Consider the following 20,490-nt stretch of genomic DNA (forward strand, 5'->3'; position numbering starts at 1 on the left):
AACCCCAAGAGAGGCAGAGACAGGGCTAGGAAAGTTGTCCCTAAGCCCCACAGGGCCCAGCAGCCTAGGTTCCCTAAGTACACTAGGGAAGACTCCGCTAAAGATGAGGTCCTATCTGACTATTCAGAAGCTGGGGACATGGAAATTCAGCCCATTTCTGCTAGGTTTGCTCCCAAACCTCTGAATATTAGGTTTTGGCAAAATGCCCCTGTGAGAAAAACCTGCAGTTACCACAACATCCACAGGGGGAGCCCAAGGGAGCCTCAGAATAGCACAGGCACACTGAGAGCAGGGCGTGGCTCTCCCTCTGAAAAGCCAGCAGGAAGGGAAAAAGTCATCTCTTCGGTGCTCAGCAGCCAGCCAGTTCAGAGCAACTGAACAGCCTGGAACCCATGGAAGTGGAGATTGTAGCGCCTTCCCAGGAAGCTGAGGCCACACCTCAGATGGAAGAAATGGACATTGGTGAACAGGTATTTCCAGACCCGGAAGCCATGGAAATAGCAGTGTTTATTTTATGGGAAGGTTTTTTTTTTATAGCTGCTCTAAACTGAACTGTTTTTGAATGCTGTTTTGTAGTTTTGCCTGAACATTTACCAGGGCTTGTGTTGCAGCCTGCAACTTGGTGAGAAAGAGGGGTTTTTTTTTGCTTTTTCCTTTTTACTCACAGCACTGTTGAGGCCCAATGCAAGACTCCAGGTGGGGGCAGACTCTTTAGCTGTAAGGTTTAAAGGACTGTTACTGGTGCTTTCACAAATTGGTTTTGTTTTTTGAACTGCATTGCTTTTGGTTTGAATGTAGCAATGTACAGGGACTGAGAACTGTTCAAAAGAGGGAGAAGTTTGTCAAGACCTCGGGTGGGAATATTTGAATGTTTGAATATTATTGAAGACAAACTTTGCAGTTCTCCTACCCTAGCAAAGGAGCAGAACTCAGGCCCTCCTGAACATTTATTTTTTGCTTTGGTGTTTTGTGGAAGTAATGAAGTGAATGTTTTGTTTTCTTCACTGTGTTAAGTGAGATTAACTCTCTCTAGAGTTAGGCCTAGGCCCAGGTAAGGACTAGCTGCAGGAAGCGGTACCAAACTTGCTAAGGCAAAGGTACTTTGTATATCCTGATTTGCTTACCATGATTTTTGCTTTGAGTTTTTCGTTTTTGTTTCTTGTTTGCCATTCTGATTTTGTTTTGTGGAATAAAGAATCCTGGATAGGATTGTGACTAACTACCTGGTTTCCTACTGACTGTTTTAGTGGATATTTTGCCTGTGGGGACTGTCTCCAGTTTGAGCAGCACGCCAGCGCAATGTACCTGTGTTCCACCCAGGGTGCTATTTGCCTAGTCCAGGGCCCGGTGGCCACATACTTTGATCCAAACCTAAGGAGTCCTTTTACTAAGGTGCGCTAACCGATTTAGCACCGGCAAACTACTTTAGCACGCGCTAAATGCTAATGCATCCATAGAATATACAGGGTGCGTTTAGCGCGTGCTAACTTAGTTTGCGTACACTAAATCAGTTAGTGTGCACTATATTGGCTAGTGTATCGTAGTAAAAGAGGGGGTAAGTGCCAGAAAGTTCCATTCCCAGATAATATTCTGCAAATGATATGTAACATTTATAGAATATTAGCATAGTGCAGATCTCATGCCTAACTTTGGCAATCCACACTTACGGCTGCTGAAAACTGGTATAAATGATGGACCATAGCTTATGCTGTTATAGCAGAGATTATTGTGTGTACTGCTGGAGCTGTGAATGAAACAGCCTGTGCTTAGTTGTGCTGAAAGCTGGAAACTGGACCCCTGACACAGGCAGTATTGCCGAAACATAGCCCAGAAGTGTCTCATTAATAAAAATTTGACTTTTGGAACTGGTTACCTTGGACTACTTCTTGCATATCACCCATGATAGAACTTTCACCTTGGTTTTGTTTGAGCATCTAATGGCAGATGGGTACATAAATAAACCTATTCTATAAAATTGCACTTAACATTCAGGAATGCTCCTTATTCCCCTGAGCCCCTTTTGAGTTGTACACTATAAAAATAGGTGCATATAAGAATAGGGTACAAGAGAGATTTGCATGTAAAACCAATTTGGTGCCACTCAATGAAGGGGGAATTCAATGAAGTTACAGACTGATACTTTTAAAACCAATAGAAGGAAATATTTTTTTCACTCAAAGAATAGTTAAGCTCTGGAACATGTTGCCAGAGGATGTGGTAAGAGCAGTTAATGTAGCTGGTTTTAAAAAGGATTTGGACAAGTTCTTTGAGGAAAAGTCCATAGTCTGATGTTGAGATAGACATGGGATGGTAGCATGGAGTTCAGCTATTATTTGGGATTTTGCCAGGCACTTGTGACTTGGATTGGCCTCCATGAAGATGGGATAATGTGCTACATGGACCATTGATCTAACCCAGTAAGGCTATTCTTATGTTCTAACACTAATTATTGATTGCTAATAGCTCATTAGCTAATTAGTTTATGTGTGGATTTGGAATCTCTATATGAGTTCTGCCTTTGATCTAGTAGACCACGGGAAACTGCTGCAATGCCTAGACGCCATTGGTATCAGGGACGAGGTGCTGAATTGGTTCCGTGGCTTCCTTATGTCCCGCACTTATCAAGTACGTTTTAATTATAAACTTTCAGATACCTGGAGCAATCCATCCGGTGTGCCACAAGGGTCTCCGCTATCTCCATTGCTCTTCAACATCTACATGTCCTCACTAGGCACGCAGCTAACCCAGTTAGGGATAAAACTATTTAGTTATGCAGATGATTTTAAGATCATCATCCCATTCATTAATTCTATCTCTGAAACAATTCCTAAAGCTTCAGAAGCCATAAACGTGATGAAGCACTGGATGACAACCTTTAGGCTCAAACTTAATTCAGAAAAGACAACTTTCTTTGCTGCTTTGCCACATCCGCTTGACACCAAATCACCACTATGTATCAATAATCTTAATTACCCTATCCAACCTACCATAAAGATACTAGGTGTAATTTTGGATCAGTGCCTAACCATGAGAGACCAGGTGGACTCCTTGATCAGAAAGAGATTTTTCAATCTCTGGAAACTTAGATCCATTAAAGCTTATTTCGATACAGCGGCATTCAGAACCCTAGTCCAATCCCTCGTACTGAGTCTACTTGACTACTGTAACATCGCCTATTTAGCAATTTCCCAAAATAACATGCAGCGTTTACAATTGATGCAAAATGCAGCGGTCAAACTGATCTTTGGGCTGAAGAAGTTTGATCACGTGACACCCTACTACCGGCAGCTGCATTGGCTGCCAATGGAGGCGCATGTAAAGTTTAAATTTGCCTGCTTCTGCTTCAAAGCACTACATGGACTTGCCCCTAAATATATAACTGACCTTTTCGTCTTCTCAGCCAACAGACACAAGAGAAGCTCACATTCCAACTTCGTTTCCCCCCCAGTGAGAGGTTGTAAACTGAAAAAACACCATGAACATCTTCTCTCGCACCAAGCAGCATCATGGGGTAAAGACCTAGAACAATTGCTTTTGCCCACTACTTATGAGGAATTTAGGAAACGTCTGAAAACACACCTGTTCCTAAAGTATCTAGACAACTGATCCTCAATTCTCTCTCCCCTTTATAGCGATTAACTTGTTCTATTGATCACTCTCTCCTCAAAAATGGATTTCCTGTCCTATTAACCCTCTTTCTTCCTCCCCTCTTAAAGTCAATCAATTTGTACCTTTGCTTAATCTTTGTAAACCGCATAGAACTTCACAGTATTGTGGTATATAAGTTGTTATTATTATTATTATTATTATTATTATTAAAAATGTATGCAATTTGTACATTATTCTTTTTTTTCTCAGATATGAATAACTGTATAAAGTGTCCAGAGCATCAATGGTCCAATGAGAAGAGAGATGCCTGCATCCCAAAATGATCACCTTTCTGTCCTATGAGGAGCTTTGGGGGATATCTTTGACTGTTATCAGTATGGTATAGTATTCTGTTTCATCAGTGCTCTTATTTTGGGAATCTTCATTAAATACCGGCATACTCCCATGGTCAAAGCAAACAACCATAATGTGAGCTATATTCTCCTCATCTCCTTTATGCTCTGCTTCCTCTGTTCCTTATTATTCATTGGTCGTCCTGATAAGCTGACCTGCATTCTTCGACAGATTGCCTTTGGTATCACATTCTCTATTTCTTTACCCTCAGTACTTGCAAAAACCATCACTGTGGTCATTGCCTTCCAAGCCACCAAGCCCAAAAGTGAGCTCCGAAATTGGATGGGATCCAATTTGACAAATTCTATAGTCCTTAGCTGTTCTCTTCTTCAAACTCTCCTGTGCCTTGTCTGGATGTGTACTGCTTCCTCATTCCCATATCATAATACTGAATCAGAAATTGGAACAATAGTATTTGAATGTAATGAAGGGTCAATAATTACATTTTATTGTGTTATGGGTTACTTGGGATTACTTGCTGGTATCAGCTTTGTTGTTGCTTTCTTTGCAAGAAATCTACCTGACACTTTCAGAATGGTGGTTTTCTGCAGCGTCTGGGTGGCTTTTATCCCAACATACTTGAGTACCAGAGGCAAGTACATGGTGGCAGTAGAGATATTTGCTATCTTGGCCACTTGCATAGGACTGCTTGGCTGCATTTTTATCCCCAAATGCTATATTATCCTTCTGAGCCCTGAGAAGAACCACAAAATATACTTAACAAGACATGTAAAGACTTTGACTTGGGACAGTGTTTCTTAATTTTTTTCAAGCCAAGTACCCTCTAGATAAAAAAAGTTTTCAACTGAGTTACCCCAAGTTCAAAGCAGCAGATTTGAAATGGACATTTTATTGATCAATAGTAACTAACTAGGCAACATACATAAATACAGGTCAATGAAACTGACATACAGGCCAATACATATTTGGCAGTATTTGTTATATTTCAGTCTCATATAAACTGGCCCCTTGACATATGGTGGGTCATTCTTATAAGTTGAGTGAAAATGAACAATGATGCTAAGAAAGGGCCTATTTATAATAATAGGAGAAAATAACAGGAGACCTCAACAAAAGTTGTCTTTAGTGACCAATACACTTTAATCTGGTCACAATTGGCAGTTTCTCACATACACATCCTACCTTCCTTCAGCCACTATGCCCTTGTCCAATCCTTTTCTAAAGCCTGCTAAGCTAACCTTTGTTACAACATCCTCTAGAACTCATTCTATTTAAACATTCAAAATAAAATGCTTTTTCTTCTACCTTTCTTGTCTAGACATTTTATTTTGTCATCATGTTGGTTCCAGTTTCTCTTTTCTGCTGTGCTGCCATCTGCTAATTCTTCTGCAAGCAGCTGTTGTCCATCTGTCTTTTCTCTTCTTTCAAATCTATTCTCTCATTACATCTGCCTCTCTCACCCTTCTCCTCTTTACTTTTCAGCTACCTATCAAATTTTCATGTTCTTTTACCCATTAGCTCTCTAATTCCCTTCTCACTCCGTCCTCAATCTCCATACCCTTTCATCCTTAATTTACTCCACATTACCACATTTCTTCCATCTGTAGTCACTATCCTCACATTCATTTATTTTCTACCTCTCTCCTCCGCTCCTGGTCTCTCCAAAAGGGTTACACTATTTCCAGTATCTGCTCCCTCTTCTTCCCATGTCTGCCTTCCTAACCTGGCATCTCCCTGTTCCTTCTCTCTTCACTTCTGATATCTCCCTGCCCATGTCTCTTCCCTCCTGTCCTCTACCATCCTGTACTCCCATTGACTGGTGCCTATCCATCACTCGCTTCTGCTACTGGATCCAATATCTTCCTCATTCTCTCCTCTCCACCTGCTATATATATATATCTGCCTCCCTCTCAATGTCCCTCTATCTCACCCCCTTGTTCCCTAGGTCTAGCACCTCTCTTTCTCCTCTATGCAGCATTATCTCCCTTTATCTGCCACATTCTATGTTTTTTCTCTCTCTCCCTTCCACTTCTATGTTCATTTTTCCCTCTCTCATCACTCTCATCCCTCCTTCCTTTCTTTTCTCCCACAACCCCACTCACAATTAATATTGGTGGTTATTGGTGGGGAGAGTACAAAATGTTAAAATGATGGTTCTACCTGTGGTTTGCTACCAAATGGGGATGTTGCCAGTTTTTTTTCAGGGGTCCTTTTATAACAAACTAAATAGTATTATCACTAAATTTATTTGGCTGGGTAAAACTGCTAGAATAGCTCTAGTATTGCAAAAACCAATTGCTGAGGGTGAAGTAAATTTCCCAATTTTCTACAAATATCATCAAGCTTTTATCATGCGACAGGGTAAGTATTGGATCCTTCCTGAGCTCATGGAACATTTCCTGATTGGCTGTACTTAGAGTGGCAACTTATGTCCCCATTACAATTGTTTCATGTGCTGAGTATCAAGTTACCTAGATATGCTAAGGACAATAGTATTTTATTTGATACTTGGAAAACATTGAAATTTATTAATAAATTAACAGATGTTCCAGTAGAGAAATCTACTCCAAGGTTCAAATAGGCAGGTCTGGGATCTTCTGGAAGCATTGGATGCAGGCAGGCATTTGAACATTTTGAAATCTCATGCATGAATACAGGATGTCCGGGGAGGTACTTGGCAGGTGTGTGGCAGCAGCAAAAAGGGCAAACAGAATGCTAGGAATGATAAAGAAGGGGATCACGAACAGATCAGAGAAGGTTATCATGCCGCTGTACTGGGCCATGGTACACCCTCACCTGGAATACTGCGTCCAGCACTGGTCGCCGTACATGAAGAAGGACACAGTACTACTCAAAAGGGTCCAGAGAAGAGTGACTAACATGATTAAGAGGTTGGAGGAGCTGCCGTACAGCGAAAGATTAGAGAAACTGGGCTTCTTCTCCCTCCAACAGAGGAGATTGAGAGGAGACATGATCTAAACATTCAAGGTACTGAAGGGGATAGACTTGGTAGATAAGGACAGGTTTTTCACCCTCTCCAAGGTAGGGAAAACAAGAGGGCACTCTCTAAAGTTGAAAGGGGATAGATTCCGTACAAACATAAGGAAGTTCTTCTTCACCCAGAGAGTGGTAGAAAGCTGGAATACTCTTCCAGAGGCTGTTATAGGGGAAAACACCCTCCAAGGATTCAAGACAAAGTTAGACAAGTTTCTGCTGAACAAGAATGTGCGCTGGTAGGGCTAGTCTCAGTTAGGGTGCTGGTCTTAGACCAGAGGGCTGACGCGTGAGCGGACTGCTGGACATGATGGACCACTGGTCTGACTCATCAGTGGCACTTCTTATGTTCTTATGATGTTATATCTAATGGGAAACTGATGGATTTTTCATGACTGCAACAATCATTTGGAATTTCAAAATCATAGGTACTTGCAGTTGAAGCAGGCCATTCAGAGTGGATTCCCTGAGTGGCAGACTCTTAAAAATTATTATAGTTTTCATGTTCTATGCTTCCAGACAGATTTGCTGGGGCATCAGGCCGCCCGGTGGTATAAATTAATTTCTGAATTTTTGAATTAGAAACAAAAAATATTCTTAGAGACATTTGGAGCATTGAGATAAAGCAGTACATTTCTGCATCTCGATGGCCACGAATTTGGACTTGGAGGATGAGATGTACAGCAACAGCATCTATGAGACAAGCATGTTTTTTTTTGTTACATAGAACTTTTTGGACTCCTGTTCGTTTACAAAAGTTAGATAGTTCTAAATATAATAGATGCTGCCATTGTCATTTTGATATAGGGACACTGGATCATCTAACATAAGAACATAAGAAATGCCTCCGCTGGGTCAGACCTAAGGTCCATCGCGCCCAGCAGTCCGCTCACGCGGCGGCCCATCAGGTCCAGGACCTGTGCAGTAATCTTTTATCTATACCCCTCTATCCCCTTTTCCAGCAGGAAATTGTCCAATCCTTTCTTAAACCCCAGTACCGTTCGCTGCCCTATAACGTCCTCTGGAAGCGCATTCCAGGTGTCCACCACACGTTGGGTAAAGAAGAACTTCCTAGCATTTGTTTTGAATCTGTCCCCTTTCAACTTTTCCGAATGCCCTCTTGTTTTTTTATGTTCTGAAAGTTTGAAGAATCTGTCCCTCTCTACTCTCTCTATGCCCTTCATGATCTTGTAAGTCTCTATCATATCCCCTCTAAGTCTTCTCTTCTCCAGGGAAAAGAGACCCAGTTTCTCCAATCTCTCAGCGTATGAAAGGTTTTCCATCCCCTTAATCAGTCTTGTCGCTCTCCTCTGAACTCTCTCGAGTAACACCATATCCTTCTTAAGGTATGGTGACCAATACTGGACGCAGTACTCAAGATGCGGACGCACCATTGCCCGGTACAGCGGCAGGATAACTTCTTTTGTTCTTGTTGTAATACCCTTCTTGATTATCCCCAGCATTTTATTCGCTCTCTTGGCGGCCGCTGCGCACTGTGCCGTCGGCTTCATTGTCATGTCCACCATTACCCCCAAGTCCCTTTCTTGGGTACTCTCATTCAATAACATCCCTCCCATCGTATAGCTGTGCCTCGGGTTTCTGATTCCCACATGCAATACTTTACATTTCTCAACATTGAACTTCATCTGCCATCTCTCTGCCCATTCTCCCAATTTGTCCAAGTCCCTTTGCAATTTTTCACAGTCTTCCTTTGTCCGAGCTCCACTAAATAGTTTGGTGTCGTCCGCAAATTTTATTATCTCACTCTTTGTTCCTGTTTCTAGATCATTTATGAATATATTAAATAGCAGTGGCCCGAGCACTGAGCCCTGCGGGACACCACTCGTGACTTTCCTCCAGTCTGAGTAGTGTCCCTTCACCCCTACCCTCTGTTTCCTACCCGCTAACCAGTTTCTGATCCATCTATGCACGGCTCCGTCCACCCCATGGTTCTTCAGTTTCCGGAGTAGACGTTCATGAGGCACCTTGTCAAAGGCTTTCTGGAAATCTAGGTATATGATGTCTATGGGGTCTCCTTTGTCCATCTGTTTGTTAATTCCCTCGAAGAAGTGCAATAAGTTGGTCAGACGCGATCTCCCCCTGCAGAAACCATGTTGGCTGGTTATCAGAAGTTCGTGTTTTTCAAAATGTTCATCAATTTTTTCTTTTATTAATGCTTCCGCCATTTTCCCCGGAACAGAGGTCAGACTCACCGGTCTGTAGTTTCCCGGGTCTCCTCTTGATCCCTTTTTAAAGATGGGCGTAACGTTGGCTATCTTCCAATCCTCCGGAATCACACCTGTTTTCAGAGACAGGTTGCAAATTTGCTGTAGTAGTTCCGCTATTTCCTCTTTTAGTTCCTTCAGCACCCTTGGATGGATTCCATCCGGACCCGGGGATTTGTCAGTTTTTAGTTTTTCTATCTGTCTGCGCACATCATCAAGGCTCACTTCTATGGAAGTTAACTTTTGTGCTTGATTTCCATTGAAGAATTTCTCAGGTTCCGGTATGTTGGTTGTGTCTTCGTTTGTGAATACAGATGAAAAGAACATGTTAAGTCTTTCTGCGACCTCTTTCTCTTCCTTCACCGCTCCCTTCCTGTCTCCGTCATCCAGTGGTCCCACCTCCTCCCTAGCCGGCTGTTTCCCTTTAACATATCTAAAGAACGGTTTGAAATTTCGTGCTTCCCTGGCTAGTCTCTCTTCATACTCTCTTTTGGCTTTTCGTACCACACGGTGACATTCTTTTTGATACTTCCTGTGCTCTCTCCAGTTTACCTCAGTTTTGTCCCTTTTCCATTTTCTGAATGAATTTTTCTTATTGCTTATCACTTCCTTCACTATTTTAGTTATCCACGCCGGGTCTTTTATTCGACTCTTGTTGCACCCTTTTCTGAATTTGGGGATATATAGATTTTGCGCCTCGCTCACCGTGTCCTTGAAAAAGGACCAGGCATGTTCTACCGTCTGCCATTTTTGGGAAGTGTTCCTAAGTTTCTTCTTTACCATTCCCCTCATTGCTTCGTAGTTACCCTTCCTGAAGTTAAAAGTTGTCGCTATGGTTCTCTTTCCTTTCAGTATTCCTACTTCCATCTTGAACTTGATCATATTATGATCGCTGTTTCCCAACGGTCCCACTACTTCCACTTCCTTTGCAGGTCCCCTTAGCCCATTTAGGATTAGATCCAGAGTGGCATTTTCTCTTGTCGGTTCTCTAACAAGCTGTTCCATGATGCAATCTTGTACAGCCTTCAGAAATTCTGTCTCCCTAGTGCATCTTGAGCTTCCGAGACTCCAGTCTATCCCAGGGTAGTTGAAGTCTCCCATAATAACCGTGTTACCGCCTTTGCATTCTCGCTTCATCTCGGCTTCCATTTCTTCATCGATGTCTCCGGTTTGTCCGGGTGGACGATAGTATAGGCCTATCTTTATTTCAGGCCCTTTCCTTCCTATTGTCCATTGATACTCCATTTTTGGACAGATTAATGCTATACTTGAGGCATCAATTCCCTTGTCATATGAGGCAGTCATATATGGGACAATATTACATCTGAAGCCCTCATTGGACAGATATAAAGATCAGCTTTTCATTATTATGACCGGGATAGCCATACAAATGATTACTCGCAACTGGAATAACTGGGATTGCCTTAACTTTAATTTTGGTGGGCAAGTTTATGTTTAAGTTATAGATTTGAAAATATGAATGTGGATATGCTGGGGCATACTAAGAGATTCAAATTAATTTGGGGCCCTTTGATGTCTTTTATGGATTCATTATACTTGTCTTTCCTTTATTTCTGTTGGTATAGTGCACACACACCTAGGGGAAGGGAGGGTGGGAAGGGGTATTTCTGTCATATGATTTCATTCTCTAATGAAATATTAGTTAGGTGGGATTTTTTTAATGTTGTATGGATTTTGATTGAATATAAATGCACATATGATTACTGTATTGCATTTTTATTAGCTTTTGAAACTCAATAAAGTTAAAAAAAGATAGAGAAGAGATGCAGGTACTGTGGAAGCTCAGATTGTTCCCCAATGCAGGAGGCATGATGATGATGATGATGACAGTGGCTCTGCCAGGGTATTGAGTAGGAAGGAGGGCAGGGGACATGTAGCATACCACCCACCAGATGTTTACATATCCCTTGGGGTGTATATATCATGTGTTGGGAACTTCTGGCTTAGGAGACCTTCTAGGATTGGTGATCTCTGGTGCTATTCCAAAATAAAGGAATGTTTAAGCTATATCAATCGCTTGAAAAGTATTGCCCCACTGTTAGTGTAGATATTTACAGCGTAGATATACAACACTAACTATTTCCTGTATTCTTCTCAAATCACTGTTCTTGTAAAGCTATACAATGTCCGCTCACATGTTGTGGCATCACATACACAGATAAGAGGATACTTCTGTAAATCTAATTACAGACATTTTCTTATATGTATGTTTGTGTATACTTTTATTTCTTCTTTTCTTTTGTATGGACCTTCAGATAATAACTGGACCATAGATTGTGCCCAGCTATCTCATGTCTTTCATCAGTCAACTTTATTGTTTATTTCTATCAAAAACCATAAAATCCGCCTTTAGCTTCAATAATTCATGCTAATGTTTCAATAGTTCATACTAATATTGCTTTTTAAACTTCATATTTATTATCTTATTCTTCACTTATATTCAATTTCTTTATATGTTTTTCACCATATTTAATTAGCTACTTAGCTTTGAGGTTAGCTCTCAAAATTCATCAATGCCACATTTTTTTCTGTTTTCCTGTTATATTGCACTTGGTTGCAAAGCAGAGGGATGAATTCCTAAGTGGAAACCTTTAGGGGATAAAGAATGGATGAGATGCAAACCATTACTGACTTTCATTCTGGCAAATAGATAATTCCAGTTGACTTTCTTGGAGGTTCCCACTATGTACAAAGAAATTGTGCCCATATTGGAAGTTGTTAGAGTTTCTTGAAATTAAATGGAGTAAAAATATTATCATAGAGAATTAAATTTTTTAAAAATATATAACATATACTTGACAAACATGGATGTTATGCATCATATATGTATCAGAGTAAGAAACATGTGCTACTGTTTCATTTTTAATTCACTTTCTCTCAGTATAGTATAACCCACATCCCTCCAACCTTCCTCAAACAAAATTTAAGCCCTACCCCCAAGTCACAGAAGGAAAAAAGTGCTTTGTTATCAATGGTTCTGTTCATGATCTGGAGAAAACCTTAATAAGGATCAAAGGTGAAGAGCAATTTTATAAACTAGAGACCAATATTTATATGTGTATTGCACAGGTAGATATCTAGAAAACTAGTTCTTATATGTATATGTGTAAACATTCCAATAAAAGCTATCAAGATCCTTAGGCCCTCTTTTACAAAGATGCGCTAAAAGTCCTAGCATACGATTAGTGTGCGCTAAATCTACACACGTGCTAACCATTAATGTATACATAGACTAACATGCATGCATTAGCATTTAGCACACGCTAATATTTACCGTGTACTAAAAAGCATAGTGCACCTTTGTAAAAGAGGGGGTTAAGCTTTGTTATGCTAATACCTGCTTAGATTACATATGGCATATCTACAAGTTAGTTGAACAAGGATGAGCAGCAAGGGGTTCTTTTACTAAGGTGTGCTAACCGATTTAGCATGCAAACTGATTTAGCACACGCTAAATACTAACGCGTGCATAGAATATAATGGTCGTGTTAGCATTTAGCTAACCCTAAATTAGTTTGCAAGTGCTAACTCAGTTAGTGCACACTTAATCAGCTAGCGCACCATACCCCCTCTTTTACGAAGGTGCGCTATGCTTTTTAGCACATGATAAACATTAGCACGTGCTAACACATGCTAAATGCTAATGCGTGCATATTATCATATGGACGCATTAACGTTTAGCGCACACATTGATTTAACGTGCACTAATCATGTGCTAAAATTCTTAGCACATCCTTGTAAAAGAGGGCCTTAGTAAAAGAGGGGGTTAGATGGGAGTCCATCTTAATTGGGTAATTTCCTATTGCTAATTGGATCAGATAACACTGTTTTATTAGAAGATACCACTACTCCATTGGAGAGTCTCTCTTTTTATTGAGAATATTTTTGGAGGTTTACTTTATAGGTATATAATGTATTTTCTATAAGCCAGATCTAAAAGAGTGGTTCATAATGGGGTCCTTTTATTAAGGTGCGCTAGTGTGTCTTAGCGCGCGCTAATTGCTAATGTGTGCTAACGTGTCCATTACATCCTATGGATGCGTTGCCACGCATTAACATTTAGCACGCATTAAGACGCATTAGTGCGCCTCAGTAAAAGAACCCCAAAGTGTTTTGAAGCACCTCCAGCACAGTACTGCTTGATTGTAATTTTATCCCAAAACTCTAAATGAGCCTTCTGATATCTGATAAGAACAAGAGGTACCTAAAAAGATATGTAAAGAATTAAAAAGGCTGGAAAATGATATGATTTTCAGAAAAGAAAACAAACCAAAAAAAAAATCTAATTTTTTAATAAAACAGTTGGTGCTTAGTTGTTTGGCAATTACTTTCATCTTCAAACGCAGGAGACACATATTTGAAGGTTCTCAAGTGTTATACGTAAGTGCATAAAAGATTTGGAGGGAGACAAATTCAGCCTTTCATATACAGAAAAATTCATATATAATGGCTTTGGAGACTTTGTGGGTTTGGTGATCTCTGGTAACACTCTTAAAACAGGTGTTTTATGCCACAACTCAGAAGTGGGTTGTCTGGATTATTTTGTTGCTCCAATAAAGATCTGACCTTTTCTCTCATGTTTGGAGTCTTTCTTAATAGGAAGGTCATTTGCACCACCCTACTTTGCTGTGCTGTTAACTTACAGACCCTGCCATGATCATGTACCTGAAATTGTATTGCTAGCTTAGGCCAGAGTCTAACCCTAATAAATAAGGGGCCTTTATATTCACACAATTGGTATTTGATTGCTAGAGTTTAACCTTATACTAAGTGGACAAAGTAACTATCTTTCTCCTTTTCCCTTCTCTTGAAATTTCCCTAATTATGATTTCTCTACTACTCTCTCTCTGTCTTTCTCTTCCCAGGTCTGAAACTTAAAAAAGGAATGAGTTTTATGTTGGTCTTTTAAACACAGGCCTGTGCTCATGTGTTTGCCATGTTCCACCTTGTGCAATTCACACTTCCTGTATAGTGACAAAATGCAGCAGCACTTGAGAAAACAGGTTAGCAGCAATAGGTAGGTTCACAGCAATAGCAGAAAGACTAGAAGGGGAGATCACTGGAGAAGGACATCATATTTGGGAAGATCATAGGAACCAAGTGAAGAGGGTGGACAAGATAAAAGCAATTATGGGGATGATGCTGGAGGACCTCACCAGACTAACACAAAACTGACCCTTTTTAGATATGTATTTATTGAAGTTGCTAGGACTCAAACTCGTGTTATTGGCACATAATGAATGAATGATGATGGGAACTTGAGGGTTGGTAGGAGAAAAGAATGTACTGGCCAGCTGGAAATAAGTGAGGGGACAGAAAACGGTATATTATATAGGGATTTGGCCTTGAATAAACCCTGGGCGGAAGTGTGCGTAATGACATAAGACTGAGCGTAAGCTACAGTATCAGATAACCTTTGAGTCAGCTCAGTGGATTGGATTGTCTTCCTAGCTACTTCAGTGGAAGACACTTTTCTGGAGATTATGGGATGAATGCTGGCTTCAAGATGAATAGATGAAGATGAAGAAGGACCAAAGCCCTTTGGTTTATTTTTTCCTTTACTGCTTTAGGAATCCAAGTGTGATGAGAGCAATCACTGCAGTAGGTAAATAATATTCCTAGCTATGGATGTGATTTCCTCATACGAAGACAATTTTGACCTATCATAAGACATACGGGAAGGAAAGAAATGCTCTCATAGGCAGGTACAACAGGAAGAAATTTTAATAATAGCAAGTGTTAAATCTGTAGGTTGTAGTTGCTATTGTATGAAGATCTAGATTTATAATTGTAGGGATATTCATTTATTTTTAATGAATAGTTAAATAAGATGAATGATGGCATTTTCAGTTTGAATGACATGAATCCTCATTTACTGGATTCATCACTGTTTGGGAATTTTCCCCAAGACTGGGAGAATAAAGAAAAATGGCAACCAGTTTTTTTTGGGGGGGGGGCAGAAGTCAGAAGTTCATAGCACATATTTATATATTTACTGGGATTTATTCATTACCTTTTCATGAACAAATTCACTCAAAGCAGTTTACAATATATCAAATTGTAATCAGGTACTCTTAGGTATTTTCCCTATCTGTCAGCAGGTTTTCAATCTAACTGTGGTACCTTGAACAATGATGAGTTAGGTGACTTGCCCAGAGTTACAAAGAGCAGACTGAGATTGAATTTATGAACTCAGGGTGCTGAAGCAACAGATCTAACCACTAGGCCAAACTCCCCACCCTAATCCCCAATCACACTGAATATTTTTGAAAACCATTCAAGCGTGCTTATCCATGCATCTATTTTTCCAGATATCATGGCTACTGATTTATTTAGTTAGCTAGCTAGTTTTATAGCCCATCCTCCACAGGATCCCAGAATGGGTTTCATTGGTACATTCATAATATATTTAAAAGGTTACCTTCACAATATACTGTTACAATGCAATAAGGTATTGGAGTCATATAGTGATACAATTCAATGAATTTAAGGCATTAGATTAAGGTATATGTACCATATAATCAAGGCATAGGACTACGGTCACAGTGGTAGCATAGGCAGGGGAACACAACCTCTAAACAGCTTCGGAGTCCCCCCACCCACCTCCTCCGGCACTTTAGTTAAACCTTCAGCAGCCGTTGTGCATCGTCCAAGAGCAGTCCTACCACCGAAAGTAGAATTAAGGGTTCCAAAGCAGGCCTGCTGTCTGATGCTGCATGGTGGCTGCCCGAAGATTTAAGCAACATCAGTGGATGGGCCAAAAAATAAGTGACCGAGAATTTTGGGGGGCCGTGACCCCTGTGGCCTCCCCTGTTCTGATGCCTATGAGTAGTAGTACTCAGCAAAACTGGATACATAGATCTAGGGGATCTTAGGATATTGGAAAGGTGCCTGTACAGTATGTTGCAATCAACAATGAGTCTTATGTGCCCAGAGAACCATTATTAAAGGAAAATGCTAGTTTTAAAAATTGCTAGAGTCAAAATTTTAGAAAATAAAAATTGAGAACATATCAAAACAGCATACTCAGGACTCAAGAAAAGAACATAAGCAATAACTGCACTGACCTTGCTTGTAAACATTATCCAGGTTATCAAATGTGAATCAAAAGTCAATTGATTCAACATGGTGATGGAAAAAATTAAACAAAAAAAACAAAGGCCAGTTATTAAGCACCACTTAACCATGTATGAGAGGCTCCTAATCTGTTAAATAGTACTGAATGGTCAAACCCGACCACTAGGTCATCCATCTGCACTACAGGGATATCTGAGTGAACATTTTGTACAGATATCCTTATCCCTGTTTTTTTTAATTGACATACATAATTTAGATATGGAAAATGGCTGTTCTTTTAGGATATTCTTCTGTACAGTATTTGCAAAAAGGAAACCCCAACATCTTTACTGTGACATGTCCTTTTTTTGGGATGCTGTGTGGAATATCCCAATACCAATTCTGACTTGAACATTCTTTAAATACATTTCCCTCTTAAAATCTTCATATAAAATGATCTTCTTACTTTAAGTAATTAGAAATAGTGTTGGTACTATCCCCCTCTTTTACTAAGGCTCCCTGAGCTAAAAACTGCTATTGCGGTTTAGTAAAAAGGGAGGGGGGTATAATTGTCTATTTTTGTATGGTTGTACTGCCTTGACCTCTTTGAAAAACCCCCGGAATATGAATGATAATTAACATTTTCTCTGCCTTTCATTGTGCTTTGTGTTTTTTACAATAATTTATTGTTGGTAGATCATTTTTACTTGGTCATTTTAAATGTAGCTCGCAAGTCCAAAAAGTGTGGGCACCCCTGGTCTAGATAGTACTGAGGCAGGTCGTAGGAAGAGGAGGGTAGAGGAAAGATGATGAATTATCTTGACAGAGATGATATTGAGCTCACAATCCAGTGTTGACCAGGGGAGGAATAATTGATGAGAGTAGAAGGGTATATTTGTGATAATAAGGGGAAGAAAGTAGCTGAAATTATTAACAGAAAATGACAGGCAAGGAAGTTTTGAGGGATGAAGTTGCTAAAGACTAGAAAATTAGTGTGGCAACTGGTTGAGGTACATGATGACTTGGTCAAGAAAGATCAGGAGAAAGAATGGAACTGCTGACATTGTTATATGACATAAACAGGAGACAGGAGAGTTTCAGTTATTAAATAAACTATTACTAATTGGGATGCCAGAAGACTACTCCACATTTGTGACAATATAGAATAACTGATAAATCTAATCCTATGACTAAGGCCCTCTTTTACTAAGGTGTGCTAACCGATTTAGTGTGCTAATCGATTTAGCACGTGCTAAACGCTAACGCGTGCATGTTAGGTAATGGACACATTAGCATTTAGCGTGCACTAATTTGATTAGCATGCACTAATTGGTTAGCACACCTTAGTAAAACAGGGGGTTAGTAAAAGAGGGGGGTAAAGCGAATAATCTATACATAGATATGATGAGATCTGGTAAATTCTGATCACACAAATTATTATAAATTAAATTTTTGATGCTGATAATTAGTATTATTAAGCATATCACCAAGCATTCAATAAAAATATACAGTATATATATTTGATTTTCATTTAATGAAGGCAGGGCTTCTGTAACCTATATTTAATATTGCATACACAGATCAGAAGCACATATCCCTTAAGATTAATCCTTTGAGTTCCAGAGCTCTATAAGGACACATGTCCCTTCAGTATTATTTTGTTCATGCAGAAATATATCTGCCCACAAGTGAAAGATATAAAAGAGTTGGCTTACCAAGATCTATATATTATCCTACATCAGAGCAAGAACAAGGGTTTTATAGGATAAAATATTTTAGATCTTGAAAGATGGGAGGTTGCCTGCTTCCAATTTTTTTAATGCTTTTCAGTATCCCTAGGAAGACTGTTAACTTTAAATGTTCAAAGAATTCCTGGTATTTAACTCAAGGGTACCACAGAGGTGGGGACTTCATTATTGGAGGAATCATAACTTTTAGGAATTTTCAAATAGACAAACCTCTGAAATTTACAGTTAATCCAATACTAAGAGGACCTGTCAAGTAAGTAGCCAAGCTCCTATTCAAAACATAATTGTGAATTTAATTTTTTATGGTTACAGGTGAGAAAAGGAGGTATAAATTGTCCCAGTGAAAAGGATCTGTACATATAGACAAAGAGGTATGAAAGTGTTGTAGGTGAATTCTTAACATTTTTCCGAAGAGAGTTTATTAATTAGAAGCATTTACCGTAATTTACTGCATCATATAGTTGATATCAGCAGATAAAGATGTCTTCATCCTGTATCAAATTTTCCTTTTAACTTTCATTCTTCTTTAAAGTTAAGCTGCGTATTAAAATGTTTCATTGGATTGCACTGGCATTGCTAGTAGCATATTTACAACATGATATACCAATTGCCAGAAGTTGAAATAATATTGTAGAAAGAAGATGATAATTCCCTGCAAAAGACAATTGCCTACTAACCCCCATTATGTATGTTAATCTTTCTGTAATAAGATAGTTATAATAAGAGATCTAATAGAACTTATAGAGTCTTTTACATAGGCACGTAAGCTGTTTTAGAGCACGCTACATCTACGTATGTGCTAAATACTAAGATTTCCATAGAATAACATGCATGCATTAGCATTTAGTGCATACATAGATTTAGCGTGCGCTAAAATGCTTAGCGTGCTTTTGTAAAAGGACCCCTTAATCAGCCAGGTTTTATTGTTATCACTGAAACCTGGCTTTTGATTCAGTAAGATCCAGTTATTAGAGATTTCTATAACATAGATTTCAAAAAGTTATTACTTTCTTAGGTTAGATGTGGAGGTGTGTCAATATATATTTTTTAATTAAGCATTTAGAATCAGTAAACAGTAATGTCTTAGAAGTGATAATCTGTGAGACTTCTGTTGATTACATGGAAGACTCTTATTGTTGGTTCATATTCTACAGTGCTCTTTAAAAATGGTCTGTTGCTATTATTGGGGAATAGTATATACATCTAGATCAGTGGTCTCAAACTCAAACCCTTTGCAGGGACACATTTTTGATTTGTAAGTACTTGGAGGATCTCAGAAAAAATAGTTAATGTCTTACTAAAGAAATTATAATTTAGCATGAGGTAAAACTCTTTATAGTCTATAAATCTTTCCTTTTGGCCGTGAGTTTGAGACCACTGATCTAGATGATTCTTCAAATTGAAATGTATAAGATCTGTTGAATTACATGTGGTCTTTAGAATTAAGTTGTCCCATGTTTTCCTCTTCTCATGAAAAAATACATCATCTAGACATTATCATTTTTGAGTTTTAGAGACAGGAAAAGTATTATGGGTATCTCATGGAATCCATTAGCTGGGTCAGATCATTTTCTTTTAGAGTTTACTATCAATTGGGAAGAAAAATAAGAGCCTGCTGACTACTTCACAAATGACTACTAGAGATAAAATTGAACAATCAGAATTTTGGTCTGTGATAAAACAGAAGAGTGGTTTGTGTAAATTGGATGATACTAATGTTATTGAGATATGGACCATTTTATCTGTAGAAGCATTAGATTTTATACTATCTAAAAAGAAGAGATGGATTAGGTATCATAAGTATAATCTATGGTTTGATTCTGAATTAAAGATAGAAAAATTGCTCTATGGGGTCCTTTTATCAAGCTGCGGTAGGAGTTTAACGGGTATTAAACCGCCTGCTGCACTAGCCGCTAACGCCTGCATTGAGCAGGCGTTAGGTTTTTTTATCCGGCTGCGGGGGTTAGCGCCTGATGAAATGTTCAACGCCCTATCCCCATTAGCGTGGCTTCATAAAAGGACCCCTATGTTTAGAAAGATCCTGGAAGAAAGACAGAGAGTAAAAAATGAGAAAACAGGGAATTGTGGACATAAATGATCAATTATGGTTAAAAATCTTACATTTTGCAATTGGTAAACAGGAACTTGCATAATCAGAAAGAAGTCTTTTTCAAACAGTGAAATTTTTACTAAGCCCATTAGACACTATACAGAATAATGCTCAGTCAATCCCTTCAGCTAAGATGTTAGCTGGACTAAACTAAGTAAGCTAAACAAAGAGACAGAACTTTCCCCCCTTCTTTATAAAAGGATAGCGTGGGTTTTGGTGCCGGCAGCAGTGGTAACTTCTACAATACTCATAGAATTCCTATGAGCATCAGAGCATTTACCGCTGCTGCCGGCGCTAAAAACCACGCTATGCTTTTGTAAAGGAGGGGTTTAATAAACCGGAAAGGTAGGTTTAAGAATTGATTTCAGAAACA

General features: G+C 39.2%; 1 protein-coding gene across 1 annotated transcript in view; it reads left to right on the top strand.

Annotated features, from left to right (window-relative positions):
* The first annotated feature begins 392 nt into the window (after positions 1-392).
* The window catches only part of LOC117346190 (vomeronasal type-2 receptor 26-like), a 114,599-nt gene continuing 94,501 nt past the window's right edge, over positions 393-20,490 (top strand). Inside the window, exons 1-4 of the mRNA XM_033915593.1 lie at positions 393-470; positions 577-622; positions 4,214-4,267; positions 18,349-18,378. Coding sequence (XP_033771484.1) covers positions 393-470; positions 577-622; positions 4,214-4,267; positions 18,349-18,378 — 208 coding nt within the window. The remainder of the gene's footprint in view (positions 471-576; positions 623-4,213; positions 4,268-18,348; positions 18,379-20,490) is intronic.

The sequence above is a fragment of the Geotrypetes seraphini genome, chromosome 12, assembly GCF_902459505.1.
Source record: "Geotrypetes seraphini chromosome 12, aGeoSer1.1, whole genome shotgun sequence".
NCBI classification, from domain to species: Eukaryota; Metazoa; Chordata; class Amphibia; order Gymnophiona; family Dermophiidae; genus Geotrypetes; species Geotrypetes seraphini.